Consider the following 21,373-nt stretch of genomic DNA (forward strand, 5'->3'; position numbering starts at 1 on the left):
ATGTTAAATATTCTAATAGATTATTTTCACAAGGCGAAATTCACACTTTTCCCCATTATCCTCACCGCATTCCCGAGTCAAAATTTATGACTTTGATAAAACTAAAGAGTCCACAGAAAAAGATGACCATTGTCATAGAATGAAGTTTAAAAAGGGTTCTAAGAGTAAAACTAGCAATTATAGACCTGTTAGTTTGACTTCAGTGGTGGGCAAATTAATGGAAAAGATACTTGGAGATAATATATATAAGCATCTGGATAAACAGGGTCTGATTAGGAACAGTCAACATGGATTTGTGCCTGGAAGGTCATGTTTGACTAATCTTCTTGAATTTTTTGAAGAGGTTACTAGGGAAATTGACGAGGGTAAAGCAGTGGATGTTGTCTATATGGACTTTAGTAAGGCCTTTGACAAGGTTCCTCATGGAAGGTTGGTTAAGAAGGTTCAACTGTTGGGTATAAATGCAGGAATAGCAAGATGGATTCAACAGTGGCTGAATGGGAGAAGCCAGAGGGTAATGGTGGATGGCTGTTTATCGGGTTGGAGGCAGGTGACTAGTGGGGTGCCTCAGGGATCTGTGTTGGGTCCTTTGTTGTTTGTCATGTACATCAATGATCTGGATGAAGATGTGGTAAATTGGATTAGTAAGTATGCAGATGATACCAAGATAGGGGGTGTTGTGGATAATAAAGAGGATTTCCAAAGTCTACAGAGTGATTTAGGCCATTTGGAAAAATGGGCTGAAAGATGGCAGATGGAGTTTAATGCTGATAAATGTGAGGTGCTACACCTTGGCAGGACAAATCAAAATAGGACGTACATGGTAAATGGTAGGGAATTGAAGAATACAGTTGAACAGAGGGATCTGGGTATAACCGTGCATAGTTCCTTGAAGGTGGAATCTCATATAGATAGGGTGGTAAAGAAAGCTTTTGGTATGCTAGCCTTTATAAATCAGAGCATTGAGTATAGAAGCTGGGATGTAATGTTAAAATTGTACAAGGCATTGGTGAGACCAAATCTGGAGTATGGTGTACAATTTTGGTCGCCCAATTATAGGAAGGATGTCAACAAAATAGAGAGAGTACAGAGGAGATTTACTAGAATGTTTCAACAACTAAGTTACAGAGATAGGTTGAAGTTAGGTCTTTATTCTCTGGAGTGCAGAAGGTTAAGGGGGGAATTGATAGAGGTCTTTAAAATAATGAGAGAGATAGACAGAGTTGATGTGGACAAGCTTTTCCCTTTGAGAATAGGGAAGATTCAAACAAGAGGACATGACTTCAGAATTAAGGGACAGAAGTTTAGGGGTAATATGAGGGGGAACTTCTTTATTCAGAGAATGGTAGCGGTGTGGAATGAGCTTCCAGTGGAAGTGGTGGAGGCAGGTTCATTGGTATCATTTAAAAATAAATTGGATAGGCATATGGATGAGAAGGGAATGGAGGGTTATGGTATGAGTGCAGGCAGGTGGGACTAAGGGGGAAAAAAAAGTTGTTTGGCACGGACTTGTAGGGCCGAGATGGCCTGTTTCCATGCTGTAATTGTTATATGGTTATATGAAGTGCAAAACCCTGGGCACATATTTCTGATGCATGAAGAATGGTTATGATGGAGTCTCTGGATTCCGAGGAGATTTCAGTATATTTGAAACTAGCCAACTGCATGAAAGGATGGAGTCAGCTTGAAAGCTCTGAGGACTTCAGCTAAACTGTTTCAAGATGAGGAATTCCTAAAAGAATGCATGTAGTGGGCATTTACTAATACTCCCTCAGTGCACATGCTTCTTTGCTTGTTTTTTTAAAAAGAGAATAAATAAGAGCTCCAGAACGGCACATGATATCAGAAATTATCCCCATCTACGACTAATAGTGTGCATTAAATGACACGAATACTGTCAACGATTACTGATATCCACTTTTCAACTCCAAAGATAGAATAGTTTCATGTCTGCCCTTCATTTTTGTTTCACTGCACTTACAGAAAAACTGATCATGTGCAACATCTTGTATTTCTAATGTGATGTTATTGATAGGCATTATTATCTTTTTTAACCCCATGTTAGATACCCATTATAATAATAATACATTTTATTTATGGGCGCCTTTCAAGAGTCTCAAGGACACCTTACAAAAATTTAGCAAGTAGAGGAAAAACATGTAAGCGGAATGAAATAAATAGTAGAGACATGACTAGTACACAAATTAAAGACAGAATTCAATTTAAAACACAATATGAGGCAATTCAAGCGCAGATGAAAAGGGAGGGGGACGTGGGGCTAAGGATAGGCAGAGGTGAAGAGATGGGTCTTGAGTTGGGACTGGAAGATGGTGAGGGACACGGAATTGCGGATCAGTTGGGGGAGGGAGTTCCAGAGCCTGGGAGCTGCCCTGGAGAAGGCTCTGTCCCCAAAACTGCGGAGGTTGGATTTGTGGATGGAGAGGAGACCGGCTGATGTGGATCTGAGGGACCGTGAGGGTTGGTAGGGAGAGAGGAGGTCAGTGAGATATGGGGGGGGCCAGATGGTGGAGGGCTTTGTAGGTGAGGATCAGGATTTTGTAGGTGATCCGGTGGGAAATGGGAAGCCAGTGAAGTTGTTTGAGGACTGGAGTGATGTGATGCCAGGATTTGGTGTGGGTGATGAGTCGGGCGGCTGCGTTCTGGACCAGTTGGAGTCGGTTGATGTAGGTGGAGCTGATGCCAAGGAGAAGCGAGTTGTAATAGTCCAGTCGGGAGGAGATGAAGGCATGGATGAGTCTTTCAGCAACGGGAGGTGTGAGAGAGGGTCTGATTTTGGCGATGTTGCGGCGATGAAAGAAGGAGGTTTTAATGACATGGCGGATGTGAGGCTCAAGGGAGAGGGTGGAATCAAAGATCACGCCAAGGTTGCGGGCCTGGGGAGATGGGGAGACAGTGGTGCCATCGATGGTGAGAGTGGGGTTATTGATTTTGCTGAGTGTGGCTTTGGAGCCTATGAGGAGGAATTCTGTTTTTATCGCTGTTGAGTTTGAGGAAGTTATGTTGCACCCAGGTTTTTATAGCTGACAAACAGGAGTTGATATGGGAGAGGGGGGGTTGTGGGGGGATTTGGTGCCGGGGTAGATCTGGGTGTCATCGGCGTAACAATGGAAGTCCAGGTTGAAGTAGCGGAGTATCTGACCAAGGGGGAGGATGTAGATGATGAAGAGGAGGGGGCCGAGTACGGAGCCTTGGGGAACGCCTTGAGTGACTGTGGCTGTAGCAGAGGTGTGGTTATGGAGAGAGATGAAGTGGGATCTGTTGGAAAGGTAGGAACGGAGCCAGCTGAGTGCAGAACCTTCAATGCCAAGGTCCCCAAGTCTGGTAAGCAGGATGTTATGGTTCACTGCATCGAAGGCTGCACTCAGGTCGAGGAGGATGAGGATGTTGAGGGAACCAGTGTCGGCAGAAGTGAGGAGGTCGTTGAGGACTTTGAGGAGAGCAGTTTCTGTGCTATGGAGGGGGCGAAAGCCAGATTGGAGGGGTTCGAATAGGTTATACGCAAGAAGGTGGGAATGAAGTTGTGACGCAACGATACGCTCCAGGGTTTTTGAAAGAAAGGGGAGGTTTGAGATTGGGCAGTAGTTAATGAGAGAGGAAGGATCAAGACCAGGTTTCTTTAAGATTGGTGTGACAGCAGCAGTTTTGAAAGCGGAGGGGACAATTCCTTGGGACAATGAGGAGTTGAAGAGATTAGTGAGGTAGGGGCAGAGAACGGGGAGGCAGGACTTCAACAGGGGAGTGGGGAGAGGGTCGAGGGAGCAGGTAGTGGGTCAAACTGGGAGAGGAAGCAGTTGGAGGAGGGATAAGGAGGTCAGTGGAGATGTTGAAAGGAGGGGTCTTGGTAGGTGGTGGAGTAGATGCTGGGGAGTCGGGTACAGGGGATAAAGATTGATAGATGGTGCTGATTTTATCAGTGAAAAAGTGGAGGATTGTTGTTGCAGAGATCCGGAGTAGAGGTAGGGAGAGTGTTGGCTCGAGGCTTGAGGAGGTTGCCCACTGTGGAGAAGAGGGTTCTGTGGTTTAGGCAGGGTTCGGTGAATATGGAGGAGAGGTAGGCAGATTTTGCAGCAATGAGGGCATCTTTGTAATCAGTGAGGTGGAGTTTGTAAGCTTCATGGTGGACTGTGAGAGATTATTTATTTGTGAGTCGTTCAAGTTGGCGACCAGTCTGTTTCAGCTTACGAAGTGCAGGTGTGTACCAGGGTGAAGATGTGTTAAAAGTTACGGTTCTTGTTTTGAGGGGGGCCAGAATGTTAAGGGAGGTAGACAAGGTGGAGTTGAGATGGTTTGTGAGATCATCAGGTGAGATATGGGTTGAGTCCAGGGGGAGAGTGGTGGAGAGCAGGTCAGAGAGATGGTGGGGATCGATGGATTTTAGATTACGGAAGGTGATTTCTCGGAGGAAGCGGGGGCGAGGTGTCGGAGAAGGGATGGTGAACCGTATAAGCTTATGATCAGAGAGGGGGAAGAGGCATGGATGGAGGTCGAGTACCGGTTGATTTGTGGAGCAGACCAGGTCAAGGATGTGACCTTTGTCATGGGTGGGAAAGGTGACGTGCTGAGTGAGAGAGAAGTTGTCAAGTAAAAAGGCGAATTCAGATGCGAGCTTGCAGGTGGGGGAGTCCATGTGAATATTTAAGTCACCAAGTAGCAGCAGACGTGGGGAGAGGGATGAGGCAAGTGTGAGGAGTTCAGTGAAGTCAGATAGGAAGGAGGGGTTTGGTTTAGGTGGCCAGTAAATGAGGGTGACTGTCATGGAGGAAAGGGCTTTGAAGGCGAGGAATTCAAATGATGCTACTGGGGGGAGGGTGAGTTCAGTGATCCGAAAGTTCTGGTTGAAAATAACAGCGAGGCCACCTCCATGGCGGGAGGGGCGGGGTTTGGAGATGTAATTAAATCCAGGTGGGGATGCTTGATTGAGGGAGAAGAAGACATTGGGTTGTTGCCAGGTTTCAGTGAGCAGAAGGAAGTCCAGAGTGTTGGCAAGGATTAGTTCATGGAGGGCAAGGGCTTTGTTGTTGAGCGACCTGGTGTTGAGGAGGACAAAGTTGGCATTGTGAGAGGGTGGAGGGATGGGGGCAAGCTGGAGAGATCTGAAGTTGTCTCAGTTGACAGTGCGTGCGGTCAGCTGGGATGGGGGGTGACGCGGTTTTTGAGAGTTTAATGTGCTAGGCATTCCTATAGAAGTCTTATCAATTTTTCTACCCATTGCTGTTTATATATGGTTTTCTGATGTACCATTTTTTTTAAAGCAAGGGTATTCTAGCCCCCGTTCCATTCCTGAGAACTGTTTGTGACCTAACTTTTTCAGAGGTCAGAAATGAACAATAAAAGGAATGGGAAAGCATTACAGAAAGAGCTGTGATTGGAGAGTGAACAGGCCTGGGAAGAGGGGCTGCCTGCCAGCCAATGACACAGTAAAGGAGCGAATGGGTCTGCTCAGTACACCTAGCTCTGCTCAGCTTGACCCAGCCCACGATTGTTGTGGTAATTTATATGTATGGGTGTCCATAAATCAGCCATTTGAAAAGTGTGAATTGTCTGTATTTGGTTGGTATATATTTTTATAAATTCCTCAAGGAATTCCTTAAGGAATCGACAAAAATATATACCGACCAAATACAGACCATCCACAGTTTACAAATGGACGATTTATGGATACTCATATAATCTTATTTTGTATGGCCTGAAGCAGAGACTCATTACTGGAGGAAATGGTGATGCAGATATTTGTACTTTAAAGGAATCAAAGTTGAAGACGGGTGTTAGCTATGATAGAGGTAAGTAACTGGTCTCGGATTTGTACTCTAATTGTACTCTAATTTGAGTAAATCTGCTTCAATCAGATAATGGAAAAGCAAATTCACTTAGAATTTTTGTTTCTCTATAACTTGTTAAGAGAATGCATATGTGATGTCTTTAAGACTTCACAGCAATGCACGGAGTTCATCAAAAAGATGTGTACAAATTTTGGAATTATATTCTGCTGTGGTGATTTTTTTAAATTTATTTTGGAGTTTAAATGCCTTGTTTTATTCTCAACAGGTAATTTTGGTATCTGCCAACAAGCTTACACGCTACATAGAGCCATGTCAATTGACAGAAGAATTTGGTGGTTCGCTTCTATACGACCATATAGACTGGCTAAATAAAAGATTGGTTAGTACTGTGAAGTTACATATGTTATAAAGTTGGCATTTATGATTTTAGTTTATTACATAGGAGTGGTCAGCTATTTATAGCTTTTCTGATTATATAAAATCATATCTTAATGGATTGGTCCTTATACTTAACTGAATATTGCATTTCAAGAGATGACGTGTCAGATAATATCTGTGCCCAGAGTGAACAATGAGGAATTTCAATTTGCCTAGAATTGAAATGAAAAATTACAGTAAAAAAAAACTGGGTAAGTGAGTGATAGAGCAAACCAGACATTGGCCTTTTAAATTCACCATGAAAATGGTCAGATATTTAAGAGCTTGAGTGAAGAGACGTTATGCAATTTATGAAGGAGTCCAAATGAGTAGGTGATTGCTATGTAGATTTGCCCTTAACTTGGAACTGAATGCATTGGTATGGTATGTGGAAGAATTTAATATAAGTGCTCCAAAATTAATATTTGAGATGGAGCTGGATTGTCTGTCGAAGATCTAAAAATATATAAATGTATAAATGATACTCCACGTATCTGATGTCAGTGTCTGCAGTAGGTAAAACTTTGTGTCCCAGAAAACGTATATATATATTGCATTTCTGAATATAGGAATGTTTAAAAGTAATATTTGGCACCATGGTATAATTTAAATAATCAAAGAAAGTATGTGCTTTTGGGAAAATTGGAGGAGGGATGAGGCAGAAATAAAAAGGATTATTTTATAGTCGGTTTAATGTTGAATGGAGCCAATAAATAAGTAGTTGGCAACCAGCAGCCAAAATCTTCCCAAGTGGTGGGGAGAAGGTTTGTGTGGATAAATAAGCTTGGCAGGTAAATGTAAACCTATGCTTGGTTCCAGAACCGAGAGATGCAAAGCTGGAAATTGAATGCAGGGAGCTGGTAGATTAATATGGAAGGCAGAAGAAACTAAAAAAGTTTGGGAGTATTTTATAGTTTATTCATTTATGCAAAATTTACTGTGCAGATGAAGCGACACATAGACATGTGACAATGGAGCTATGAATAAAACTTACCTTAAACAAGATCAGAGATCTGAGTTGATGTTTCTGGTGACTGAGTTTACAGGTGAGATAGGAACAAGGCTTGATGGGGTTGAACGGAATCACGATACTGATAATGGATACACAGTTATGAAGTATTAGGCAAGACAAGACAAGAGACATTTATTGTCACATGTACCAATTGGTACAGTGAAATTTGTGGTCACCAAACAGCCATACGAATAAAAAAGAGCACGGAAGATGATAGTCTTTAACATAGACATACCCACACAGCGGTATCAAAGTTTCCCACTGTGAGGGAAGGCACCAAAGTTCAGTCATCCTCCTCTGTTGTTCACCCGTGGTCGGGGCCACCTGAACCCCTCGCTGCCACCGCTACGGGCAGCCCGATGTTCAGCCCACTCGCTGGATGGTAACCGCACTCTTCGGGCCAGTGCAGGGGTGCGAGCGGATGGCCAGCGTAGACCACTGGCAGCAACGTTACCCCACCCACGTGGCCCTGGTGTGCCGGCAGCTGTCCGAGCGATGGCTACAGGTCAGTGCCCCCCCCCCTCCCCTCCCTCTCCAACGCTCGCACCCCCCCCCCCCCCCCCACCACTCACCTCCCCTCCCCATACCATGATCCCCCCCCCCCCCCCCCCATCACTCAATCCCCATCCACGTGCCTTGATGTGTCAGCAGCTGTCCGAGCACCACCTGCGGGGAGCCCCAATCCCCGATCCCCTCCCTCTCCCCCACCCGGGAGAGAGGGAGGGGAGGTGGGGGGGGGGGTGGGGAAGTGAGCGAGAGGGGAGAGATGGGGGGGGGTAGAGGGAGAACAGTTGACTGTAAACTATCACAGCTGGAATCTTGCTTTGCTTTACTGTGCGGTCCCTCTGCTGATGCGGAATACCTCCCTACTGGACTCCTCGGTCAGTGGGGTTTTCCACTGGTCTGGCAATGAGCAGATGACCAAGTTCCAGATGGCTTGCACCATGGCAGACGTCTTCAGACTCCCCAATGCCCACCTGCGCCCGGTAAGTGTGTGTGGGTGGGGGGGGCAGGCTAGAGTGGCTGAGTGGCCTCTGGCATCCTGCTTCCAACGCTCTGATACCTGGAACTGAAAAGGATTTGCACATAGAACTCAAGACACATAAAAAAAAAAGTTACATAAAACATTTAAAAAAGCCAATGCCAAAAGATTTTCAAAAAATCTGCTTCTCGATGGCCTCCTTTCAGCCGGTGTTGTGCTCAACCCATATTACAGTTCGCAGGAGTTCCCACGGTACCCGCAAGAGTCATTACGGATATCGCACTGGCATCTGCGTTCATACAATGTTGCAACGTTGCTCAAGTCACTCTTGGAGAATTTCAAAAATGTTTGAATTTTTTCCCGACCTTAACAAGTTACACGACTACCTGCCGTTAGCGCCACGGAGGTCCTCGGTGGTCCACGAATGCCGTACTGTTATCGCAGGAGGTTCCCACGATGTTAAAGTCTTGTGTCAGGTCGCACCGTGAGAAAGAGCTTTTATGATAGAAGGATCATCAAATTATACCAGTGTGTTGACATAAAAAGAAAGGAATAGCTGCACTTTAAGGTACATCAGAAACAGAACAAATCGAAAGTGACAAAATAACAAACAGGACAGTAACAATGGGGACTTCAATTATTGCAGCATTGATCGTAATAGGAATAAAGGCCCGGATAATTTATTTGTGTGTTATTTAAGTATTTGTGATGCTTTCCTTCGTGAATTTTAATGACATTTTTGGATTACATGCTGTGTTTAATTCATTTGATATGCACAATGCCTGAAGAAACAAGTTTGTATATTTATAGAATCATTTTCTTTTTATTTTATTAATGTAGATCAAGGTAGATTAGTGACTGCTGGAATTATGATTATGATTAATAATAAAAAAAGCTGGTACTAAAAGTAACGTCTGAAGAAGGGTCTCGACCCGAAACGTCACCCATTCCTTCTCTCCAGAGATGCTGCCTGTCCCGCTGAGTTACTGCAGCATTTTGTGTCTACCTTCAATTTAAACCAGCATCTGCAGTTCTTTCCTACACAGTGATGTTACCATGTTTTATAATTAATCAAGTTATTTGGCTAAATTTCTACTATAAAGGAAAGCAATTGTTTTCTAGGAATCTGGTTAAGGGATAAAGATTTTAACATGAACAAATGTAAGATTGTGTACATTGGTAAAGAATCATGTAATTAAAAGGAAATAGTTTCCACTGAAAGCAAGACGGTCATGGTGGCACAGCAGTTGTTGCAGCCTTGGCTCTAAGGACCTGGGTTTAATACGTTGTATACCTTGCTGCAGTTTATCACTGTTCTCTTTTCTTCATAATACCACCGTATCTTGTGTCATGGGTAAACTTAGAAATTGTGACTTGAGACCCCCCCCCCCAAAGTCTGGGCTATTAATATAGATTGGGGAAAAAAATAATAGTCCTCACACTGAAGATTACAACCACTTATTTTCCTTCAGTCCAAAAAAAAACTATTTTGCTCAGCTCTGGAGCCTGTTATTTGTCGTCTTCAAGTTCATGCCATTATTGTTTCTTTCATGCTATCTGCTTCAAGCTTTGCTGATAAGCCTGTAAGCAGCCTATATCAAAAACCTACAGTACATCAATGTCTACTACTTCAAGTGCATTAACCTCATTGTTGATATGATCTTATTTTTAAAATGCTGTTAAATACATTTTACCCTAAACAAATCCACGTGGGTTTGTCGTAATTCACTTTTCTCCAAGTGATATTAATCTTACCTTGGATCAATCTGTCTAAATCTTAGTATGACATATAACTGAGTGAAATGCAGGTGCTAGATTTATTCTTACTGCCTTATTTCGAACAATGGAAAACATTTGCCACATTCCTGTCGTCTGACACCACCTCCAAATCCAGATGGTATTAAAAGGGATAGTATTAATGTACCTGTGATTTCTCCCTCTTCTCCAGATCTTAAGATGCATTCCATCTAGTCCGTGAGAATGACTAGCTTTACATTCAATCAACTGTTCTAATACCTCGCAACTATAATTTTTTAATAAACAGTGCCCTTCATAATGTTTAGGACAAAGACCAATCATTTATTTATTTGCCTCTGAACTCCACAATTTAAGATTTATAATAGAAAAAATCACATGTGGTTAAAGTGCACAATATCAGATTTTAATAAAGGCCATTTTTATGCATTTTAGTTTCATCATGTAGAAATTACAGCAGTGTTTATACATAGCTCCCCCATTTCAGGGCACTATAATGTTTGGGACACAGCAATGTCATGTAAATGAAAGTAGTCATGTTTAGTATTTTGTTGCATCTCCTGCTATAACTGCTTGAAGTCTGCAATTCATGGACATCACCTGGTGCTGGGTCTTCTCTGGTGATGCTCTGCCAGGCCTGTATTGCAGCCATCTTTAGCTTATGCTTGTTTTGGGGGCTAGTCCCCTTCAGTTTTCTCTTCAGCATATAGAAGCCATGTTCAGATCGGGTGATTGACAGTCACTCAAGAATTGACCATATTTTAGCTTTGAAAAACTCCTTTGTTCGCAGTATGTTTGGGATCATTGTCTTGCTGTAAAATGAACCGCCAGCCAATGAGTTGAGACATTTGTTTGAACTTGAGCAGATAGGATGTGTCTATACACTTCAGAATTCATTATGCTGCTACCATCAATGAAGATTAGTGAGCCATGTATGAAGTCGCAATACTGATAAGTCATTTAACTTCAGGTAATATAATGCATACATGTAATATTGCAAAGCTAATGAAACAATGAATAAAATGATCAAATAACTAACAACTACAGCAAAGCAATATCAGCAAGAACGGTTATAATGATAAAACCTTCAGTCTTTGTATTTGGGATTTGGCTTGTGGACCCATCCTGCACGTGTCTTGTCAGTTCTCAGGTGATGCCACCATAGGCACAGGCTTCACAGACGATTTCTTCATAGGCGATTTCTCCACCGGCACTGATATCACAGGTGCAGACACCGGCACTTGATCCTAAAACTGTTCAGGGTCCACAGTCACATGTCCATCACTTATAAGAACATTTTCGTCTTTGGTCCCCATCATTGCATCCGTGTAATCCGTAGGATCGTATGGGATTTGCTGTAATCTCACCACAGAGCTCTCCAAATCTGCAGCTCCTTGCTTCCTTCTTTAAAGCACAAATAAACTATTCAGTTGTCTCATCATCCGTCTGATTCTGTGCGTTGAACTTGAGGCGTTCCACGGTAAGATTGGTTCGAGGGCTTCACAATTGTCGAAATTTCCTTTTGAGACATTGAGGATCCTCTCGATTCAACAGGGATGACAATTTTGAGTCCAGCGCCTTTAGCAGGCTGCCTTGTCTCCTCCGTACACAAATTGCTTTGCACATTCAATAGCTTCCAGTCCTGCGAGATTGAGGAGAATATTCGCTTGAGCCTGAGCTGGCTTATCTGTGTGCAGCTGCGATGAAAATATCGTATTCTTCTTCGAAGAGGCTCCATCATTCTCCGATGTTGCTGTCGAAGATGAGCGGTTCCGGTTTCCGGAATGTATCAGCCTTGAGTGTTCAGCAAACAGACTTTACAATCCCTCTTATGAAGATAAAGAGAGAAAAATTCGCGAAGTTCAAGCAAATGTTGTTCCAGAAGAAGACTTCTGACACCATGTATGAAGTAGCAATAACGATAAGTTGTTTAACTTCATATAAAGTTCTTTATTAGCCAAAAGAGTGGGAGACTGTGAACATAGCCTCTTCACATACCAGCATTTCTTATCAATATGCCCAGAACCAATCGCTGGATAATACGCATGCGATAGACCACATTCCATAAGAAGTCAGTACAAATACCCGACATGGATCAGGAATAGTGACTGATCTACAAGCCAGTACCTTCAGCAGCCACACATGCCCAGGTCATAAAACCCCCCACCACCGTGTTTCACGGATAAGGTGGTTTGCTTTGAGTCTAGGGCAGTTCCTTCTCTCCTCCATACTTTGCTCTTGCCATCACTCTGATATAAATTAATCTTCATCTCATCTGTCCACAAAACCTTTTTCCAGAACTGTGTTTGCTCTTTTAAGTACTTCTTGGCAAACTGTAACCCGGCCATCCTATTTTTGTGGCTAACCAGTGGTTTGCATCTTGCAGTGTAGCCTCTGTATTTCTGTTCATGAAGTCTTCTGCGGACAGTGGTCATTTACAAATCCACACCCGACTCATGAAGAGTGTTTCTGATCTGTCAGACAGGTGTTTGGGTTTTTTTCTTTATTATAGAGAGAATTCTTCTGTCATCAGTTGTGGAGGTCTTCCTTGGCCTGCCAGTCCCTTTGCGATTAGTAAGCTCACCAGTGCTTTCTTTCTTCTTAATGATGTTCCAAACAGTTGATTTTGGTAAGCTTAATGTTTGGCTGATGTCCCTAGCAGTTTTATTCATGTTTCTCACTCATAATGGCTTATTTGACTTTGACAACTTTGGTCCTCATGTTGATGAACAGCAATAAATGTTTCCAAAGATGATGGAAAGACTGGAGGAAAGACGAGGTGCTGAGAGCTCTCTTATACCTGCATTAAGGAGGCAATTAAACACACCTGAGCAATTACAAACGCCTATACATTATGGTGCCCTGAAATGGGGTGCTATGCCTAAACACAGCTGTAATCTCTACATGGTGAAACCAAAATGTATAAAAATTACCCTTTAATAAAACCTGACAATGTGCACTTTAATCACATGTGATTTTTTTCAATTACAAATCTCAAATTGTGGAGTACACAGGAAAATAAATAAATGATGGGCCTTTGTCCCAAACATTATGGAGGGCACTGTATTTAATAATATAACTTTCTTTGCTATTACTTTTGCCCTCTACCCTCGTGGTAAACAGATACAAAGTACTCATTTGGTATGTTGACTGACACAGCTTCCATGTTCCATTTTTTAACCTTTACTAGGTTCCCATCCTCCATGTTGTAATCTTTTACTATTTATACGTTTCATAATACTTTTCACCCGCCCCTCCCTAATTCTTTCCATAAACAGTATAAGCTAGTTTTGATTAAGCATACCACAGCTAGATCTATTTTATAACTGTAATAAACTTCTTCAGACACATGTTTAGAGAACTGTAATTGGAAACTGTCATGTTCAATAAATTTCACTGAAAGTATTAACTATTGCGGTGCACTTTCAATGAAAATACAGCTTTACTGTGAGAGGATAAGGCAGTAAATAATACATGCTCTAAGCAACAAAGAAACTTCACCAAGCCTAAACAATTTAGTCCATTTTAATTAAAATGGCATTGAGTGGGTCAAGACTCCCCCAAGTCCCATCTGTATCCTACCAGTCAATGCCTGCCCCTTGTGATTCCAAAAGGAATTTTAATTACCAACCTACCAGGATACAACTGATTCCTTTTTAGATTGTTACTGAGTTGTTTGATACATTTTGTAAATAGTGACATATGTTGACTAGTTACATCCTTGTGCAAATTAATTGAATCGAGCCTACACTAGGATATAACATTATATGTCCTATGGCTATCTTTTATTCCTTATTATCATACCATTCTGTCTTTGATACATTATATGTTCTTTATCAAGTCCTTGACAGGATTTGGCATAGAATCGACCAGATTTTAACAGTTGCACAGGATGTTTTTGCATCTCAACACCACAGCTGAATTATGGCCACGATGAGCTTCTGTCTCGAGGTATATTCCTTTCCTTTCAGTCTCTCCTTGATGATTGATCACACCGAAAGAAATGTAGGTGGAAGGGAGGGGGAAATCGCATCCATCCAGGGACCCCAGCTGTCGTTCCAGGTCAGACAGATTCATGTGCACCTCCTCAAACCTCATCTATATTCGGTGTTCCCAATTTAGCCACCTGTACATCGGGGAGAGCAAGCATAGACTTGGCAACTGTTTGGCTGAACACTTGTGCTTGGTCTGCCAAGGCCTACTGTATCTCCAGGTTGCTAACCATCTTAACTCCTCTTCCCGTTCTCATACTGACCTTTCTGTCTTTGGCCTCCTCCATTGCAAAGCCACATGTATCTGTTGGAACAGCACCTCGTATTCCGCTTGGGTAGGTTATAACCTAATGGTATGAACATTGAATTCTCCAATTTTAGGTGACTAACCAAAATTCCCCCCCCCCCTCTTTCCCCTGTGCCCCAGCTGGACTCTCCCTTTTTTCTACTTTCCCCCTCCGATACTTCCGTATTTCTCCCTGTTACTCTTTAATCCTTTTATCTCACACACTTTGTCTTATTATCTCATGTCCAACCAGCTGCCTATCAAAAACCCATCACCTGCATTCACCTATTATTTCCCTGGCTCTGGCCTGCCTCTCCTCTCTTACAGCTATCTTCTCCACCGCCACTATCATCTGAAGAAGGGCTATGACCCAAAATGTCACCTACCCATAATCTCCAGAGATGCTGCCTGACACGCTGAGTCACTCCAGCACTTTGTGGATCTTTTCAGGATGTTTGATGAACTGGTCGATGAGGCATTTTCTCACCTGCTCTCCCAAATGATCTCTAAACATATCGACTATATTAGCCCTGAACCAGGAAGTGTATTTTGTCACTGAAGAACACCTCTCTCTAGTCCTCACATGTCTAATCTTCATATTTTAAGGCCCACTGGTATCGTTTCCTCTTCTTCGCAGCAGTTTGACTTCATTGAGCCATCAGCACATAGTGCTTGACCTTATTGAGACTCTTGTTGCCTCCAAATCTTTCTTCAGGGCATCGTTTGTCTTACTTGGATCCTTCTTACTTTCCTAAATCAGTAAGGCCTCATCGCTTGTGGGCTGCACTTGCCCCTCTCCTCTTAGGCGATAGTGATCCAGTTTCAGGCCTTAGCTTGGCAATCCTGGATACAGAAGCTTTGGTTACCTCTACCAATATTGCAATCTCTTGTGTGATTTTGAGCAATGTTGATGCAAGGTTATGATCTTAGTTCGCCTCTTTGGCATGATATCCATTTTGCAAATTGCTTGATATCTGTTTTGTGAATTGCTTGACGTTCTTTTCAAATGATGATAAATCACTGGAAATGAAAACCTGAAAAATGACCAGAAGAACGTTTTTTAGAGAGGTCGGGTTTCAGAAAAATATAAGAAGTTTCTTCCCACAGGTCAACAGGACTGTAAACTCTTATCTCACCAGGGACTAATTTACTGTACTAATTTACTGTTGTGTTGTGTCTTTTGTAAAAAATTATTTTCTAACATGCAAATACTGATTCTGTTCTGTAGTTTTTGCACAATCCGCAGGCATTGCCACTTTCATTTCACTGCACATCTTGTATGTGTATGTGACAAAGTTGACTTGACTTATGTTGGGAACAGAAACTCACCATGTAAAAAAAAAAAGCAAATTCAGACTAATTCTATTAATTTGCACAAGAATGTACTTATTAAATTTAGCACAAATCTTGGTGCCAGTTTTGCCTTTATGAAGGTTTATGGCACTGCAGCTAAAGGCCATAGACAGAAAGGTGGAATGAACCTGAAAAGGAAAGGTGCTCCTGACATTAATATAAGAAACCAAGTTTAAGCACATCATCACAGATTTAGGACATGAATGGTGTTGAAAACAATACACTGAATTTAACAGATTCCCACTTTGCAGCATGTCAGTTGCGTCTCAGTAGCACTAAAGAAAAGAATACTGCCAATATTCTTTATCTGGATCTCATCTCTTGGGGACTATTGCATGGTGCATTTTGGCTCTGGCAAAAACTTGCAATGAGCTTTGAAGAATTTTTTTTTGAACAACGTGGATCTTTTCTTACCTCACAAATTACATTCCTGAGAAATGTTGTCATTTCCTTAATGCTTTTAGATAGGTATTCCATTAATCTACTTCAGCAGATGTTTTTTTTTTTATTCTGCATTACCCATTGGAACTATCCCTTGGTTATTTTTTTTAATGACTGAATGAATTGATTGAATTCACTGAGTTTTCTTCAGGGAATCCTGGTACTATATGTGAGTGTGGCCTTATTCAAGTTCCAAATTCAGTCAGGAATTGCTGTTGCTCAGAGTAGATGAATCACCAGTGCCCATCTCAGGGTAGAGAGTGCTGAATCAGCGCATTTATTGTTTGCTGCACACATTGTACAGATTGCTTGGCAGCTTGTGGTCCAACATCTGCCAAGAAAAAGGATGTTTGCGTCTTTCTTTGCAGCCTTGTGTTACTTGTAGTAAACGTGTTCAGAATATTTATGGACTATATTTTGGCAGTTGCTGGAATATACTTTGATAATTCAATCAAATGTAAGATTTCCCAAGCCAGTGAAAGTAGCTGCCTTGTTTGAGTGCCTGTCTTGTGTGTAATGGCCAGAGTATCAAAGTTTCTTGTACAGTTCCACACGTACAGTTTCACACGTACTAAGAAATGGTTGCAGTATCTCGAATCAGCAAGAACACATTGTTTTTTGGAAAGTAGGTTTTAATCTAAACATCAATAATCCAATGCTTGTACTCTCAGGTTTCTGAAAAGAATTCATGGGTTTTTGCAGTCATTGCTTGTTTTCCCATGTTCCAGTTTAGCAGATATAATATTGTTTGTGTAAAGAACAGTATTGCATATACATAATGCTTAAAATTGTACCAGATATAATATTTAAAAAAAAAACACATAATGGTTAATGAAAATTGGTTTCTATCATCTAAATATATTTAGTTTGAATACTTGATCACTGTAATGCCAGGAAATCAGCAATCAAATAATTGATATTTTTACATGGGATGCAATGGACAGGTGTATTCTGTGAAGATTTTACAGGTTAATTTATAATTGACAACTTTTGTGGGAGCAGTGAAAACATTTTAAAATAAATGAAGTGATTTTTTTTTTTGATGATCCAGTCATAGCTGCCATCTTATTATTCACTAGGGAACAACAATCCTTTATATTTTATTGCTGAAATAGTGAACATAAACAACGATAGTAGTTACTGGCAGTGAACCCTTTTCTCTCCGAACCTGTACATGCTTATTTTAACATAGAAACATAGAAAATAGGTGCAGGAGTAGGCTATTCGGCCCTTCGAGCCTGCACCACCATTCACAATATGATCATGGCTGATCATCCAACTCAGTATCCCGTACCTGCCTTCTCTCCATACCCCCTGATCCCTCTAGCCACAAGGGCCACATCTAACTCCCTCTTAAATATAGCCAATGAACTGGCCTCAACTACCTTCTGCGGCAGAGTTCCAGAGATTCACCACTCTCTGTGTGAAAAATGTTTTTCTCATCTTGGTTCTAAAGGATTTCCCCTCTATCCTTAAGCTGTGACCCCTTGTCCTGGACTTCCCCAACATCGGGAACAATCTTCCTACATCTAGCCTGTCCAATCCCTTAAGAATTATGTAAGTTTCTATAAGATCCCCCCTCAATCTCCTAAATTCTAGCGAGTACAATCCGAGTCTATCCAGTCTTTCTTCATAAGAAAGTCCTGACATCCCAGGAATCAGTCTGGTGAACCTTCTCTGCACTCCCTCTATGGCAATAATTTGGAGACCAAATCTGAGGATCTATATCTTGGTTTCCCCAAGATATAGCCGTCACTCCATATTGAAATATGTAAAATGTTTTAATTCTATTTCATTTTGAAACAGCAAAAACAAGCATGTAATAAAATCAGGTATTAAATTGTGCTTGGTGTAAAGGCACACCAAAAACAAACATAACTGTAAAGGTTTAACCAAATGTCTACTTTATCATCTTATGAAATACTGTATCTTTCATGTGTGAAAGGAATGAAATATAACACTGTTCAACAAACACTCCTGAACATCAGGATAGATCTCTTGAAATGATAAATCAATTTTGTGAAGTTAGGAAGTGTGTATATTTTCTTTCAGGTAGTTTATGGTAAATTAAGAGAACTTTGCAAGATTCCTTTTCTGAATGAAAGTAGTCTTGTATTAATCTTAAAGACACGGGTGCTGGAATAAACTCAGCAGGCAAGACAGCATGTGTGGAGAATATGTGACGTTTCAGGTCGAGACCCTTTATCAGATCCAACCCAAGATGTTACCCGTCCATGTTCTCCAGAGGTGCTGAGTTGCTCCAGCACTTTGTGTTGTATTTTGTAAACCAGCATCTGCAGTTCTTCGTATCTCCTTGTATTAACCTTTTCTGGCTAGATCCACATTGTTAAATCTCCATAAAATATTCTGCATCTCTGTGTGGCTTGTTTTTAACTTGGAAAATATTTTAATTTTTCCAGGTCTTTGAAAAATTCACAAAGGAATCTACATCATTGCTGGATGAACTAGCTTTAATTAATAATGGATCTGAAAGAGGCAATCAACAGGAAAAAGAAAGGTAAAAATAAAATATTTTTAAGGTGATTTTGCAGTTTAATGAAAAACGATGTGAATTTTTACTGATAGCATCTAGTTATGCCTTATCCCCACAAATGAAAACAAAATGGCAGTAGCAACGTTTGATAAATTACTGTGTAATTCTAAACATCTCTATCACCCCTCGAAGATAGACCTTTCACACCTTCCACTTCCTTATCTCTGAACTCCCTCTACCCTGACTCTCAGTCTGAAAACGGGTCTCAACCCGAAACTTTACCCATTCCTACTATCCAGAGATGCTGCCTGCCCAGCTGAGTTACTCCAGCTTTTTGTCTATCTATCACTCTTCGGCTTTTTCTTTCCTGTGGAAAAGGGGCCCACATTTTTTCTGGATTTCTAGTAAATCTTTTTTGGAATTGCTTTTCCACAGTCCCTCTATATCCATTTAATAGACCAGAACAGTACCAAGTACAAAGAGTGATCTCTTCAAGATTCAATACCGATTTTGTACGACTTCCTTTTTTCCAAATAATAATAATAATTTGCTTTGTGGTTTTATTGACTTACATCACAATTTTTAGTAATTTATATATTTTGTCCAAAGACATCAAGCTTTAAAATGTAAATAATTTGTAAAATTCTTAAGTTGTAATTATTATTTCACTGGAGGATGAAAGGATCAGAGGATAACAGAATAAAATGAATTTGTTGGGCACTTTGAAACCAGAAAAAAGAACAGCAACTTTTTCAAAATATGTAATATTCACTTGCTTACTTGACCTTGTCATATTTGGATTTCTGTGACCTAGTTCTGAACCTGTTTTTCTCATCTCGTTCCCTTGCTTTCTTGAAATATATCAAGAAAATGTTCTGAATGATTGACTTTCATATTTATAACATGCTTATTTCTGACGTAATTGGTAAATAGTTAGGATCAGTAGATAAAGAAAATTGAGAATGCTGGAAGTATACCGCAGGTCTTTCAACAGATGAAAATATTATTTTAGCATTTTGCATAGAGATTCTTCCTTCTTAATTGGGTTAATTGATTTTCAGTTGACAGATGCCGTGCATTTTAAATTTATTTTGAAAGATTTGTATTAATTCTAATTGTAAACTTGTACCAACTGAAGTTTACAGGGAATTATTAATCCTTTAAGCTGCTCTAAAAAGTTTTAAAATGTTAAGCTTCAATGTGTGCACAGTATCACATAGTTACTGAATAAAAATAGTTGGTAAAAAAAATGTGTAGATCTGTGCAAGAGAGGAAAAACAATTGAAATGGTAGTATTTGCTGTCAGCAGTGCACAGACCTATGTAAAATGCAAGAACTTTTTCCCGATCTGCTGGAATGGACGTGCTACCAAAAATTGTTCCAATTCTAAATTATCCCGCCCTTAGTGGGAGAAGAGCCTTGCATGACATTATGTTGTAACATGGGCAGACCAGAACAATTTCGGAATAAGAGTATAAAAGTAAGGCAATATGACACAACCTTCCAAGTTATTAGTGAGATAGCACTTGGAGTGCTGTATTCGGTTTGGTCTTAATATTTAAGCATTAATATACTAGCATTGTAGGCAATATTGAACAAGTTCACTTGTTTGTTTCCTGGGGTCAAGGGGTTGACATATGAGGAAGGATTGGGAAGGTTGTGCTTGGAGTTTAGAAAAATTGGAGGTGATCTTATTAAGATTCTGATGAGAATGTTTCTCCCAGTAAAGTTATTTAGAACAGGAAAGCATTGTTTAGAAGTTAAGATAGAAGTGAAGGGGAATTACTTCTCTTAGATTCACAAATAATGGGAATTTTGAATTCCAGAAAGCTGTAGAGGTTGTTGAGTACATTGAAAGTGCAGATTTCCAGAGATTTGATCTGCATTGGAGTCCAGGGGTATGCGAAAATTGTGGGAAAGTGACAACGAGGTCAAGATTGAAAAGCAAAGCAGGTTCAAGGTGCCGAGCAACCTACTCCTGTGTTCCTGTTTCATATATTCTCAAATATTTTTAATTAAAAACTTAACCTTTTTAATCAGTCAGGAAAATGTATATAAACATTTTAATTCAAAAGATGAGTTGCATAATATTTACCCTTAAGATTTACAGCCATTCCCATTTTGCAATGAAAGAACTTCTTGTTCCGACACCATTTCTACCTTGGCACAGGTTCAGCAATACCCTTGCATGTGTTGAGGAATTGCAGCAAGTTTGGGTTGCTACTAGGCGATATGGGAGTCCAACAAAAATGCAGTTTGACAAAACCTCAACCAGGGTGCCACCAATGAGTTTGTGACTTCCTATATGAATGCAAGAGTTTTAAACTTCCTGAAATTGCAATTGTAAATGGCAGTACAGGTAGTTTGTAGATAAATTACGAGCACCTCTGAGCAATTTCCAGATTAGTGGCTTCTGTTAATAGTCCTTGTTAAGTGGTTAGCCTGACTCATTAACTCTTTTCTGTCCATTACATTCTGTCCAGTGACCAGCTGAATATTTTGAGCATTTTATGTTTATTTCAGATAACAAGCATATTGAGTAATGTTGTTTTTCACGTGTTGTTCTTCTCAGACCCTCTTACAAAGAACTATTTTCAAGTCAAGTGTGTTTTGAAATATAAAATGAACACTTTTATATCTTAAATTATTCATGGATTTAAATTTACTGAATTCAGACTAACTTTGTATATAAGAAGTGATGCAGTATCTATTGGTGTAATTGATGGGATAAACTTCAGATACTTCAAAGGCCAAATCAAACTCGTAACGACCTTTATAAAATGTTTGAAAAATGAATCTATCGTTTTTAGTGTCCATAACTTGTACTTGTTTGATTTTGC

At 40.7% G+C, this 21,373-nt stretch overlaps 1 protein-coding gene across 3 annotated transcripts in view; it reads left to right on the forward strand.

Annotated features, from left to right (window-relative positions):
* sestd1 (SEC14 and spectrin domains 1) overlaps nucleotides 1–21,373 on the forward strand; it is an 84,094-nt gene that overhangs the window by 44,387 nt on the left and 18,334 nt on the right. For all 3 annotated transcript variants that reach the window (XM_055637879.1, XM_055637880.1, XM_055637881.1), the window contains 2 exons: nucleotides 6,067–6,180; nucleotides 18,460–18,557. In XM_055637879.1, the coding sequence (XP_055493854.1) occupies nucleotides 6,067–6,180; nucleotides 18,460–18,557 (212 nt within the window). The remainder of the gene's footprint in view (nucleotides 1–6,066; nucleotides 6,181–18,459; nucleotides 18,558–21,373) is intronic.

Source organism: Leucoraja erinacea, chromosome 7 (assembly GCF_028641065.1).
Source record: "Leucoraja erinacea ecotype New England chromosome 7, Leri_hhj_1, whole genome shotgun sequence".
In the NCBI taxonomy this organism is placed as follows: Eukaryota; Metazoa; Chordata; class Chondrichthyes; order Rajiformes; family Rajidae; genus Leucoraja; species Leucoraja erinaceus.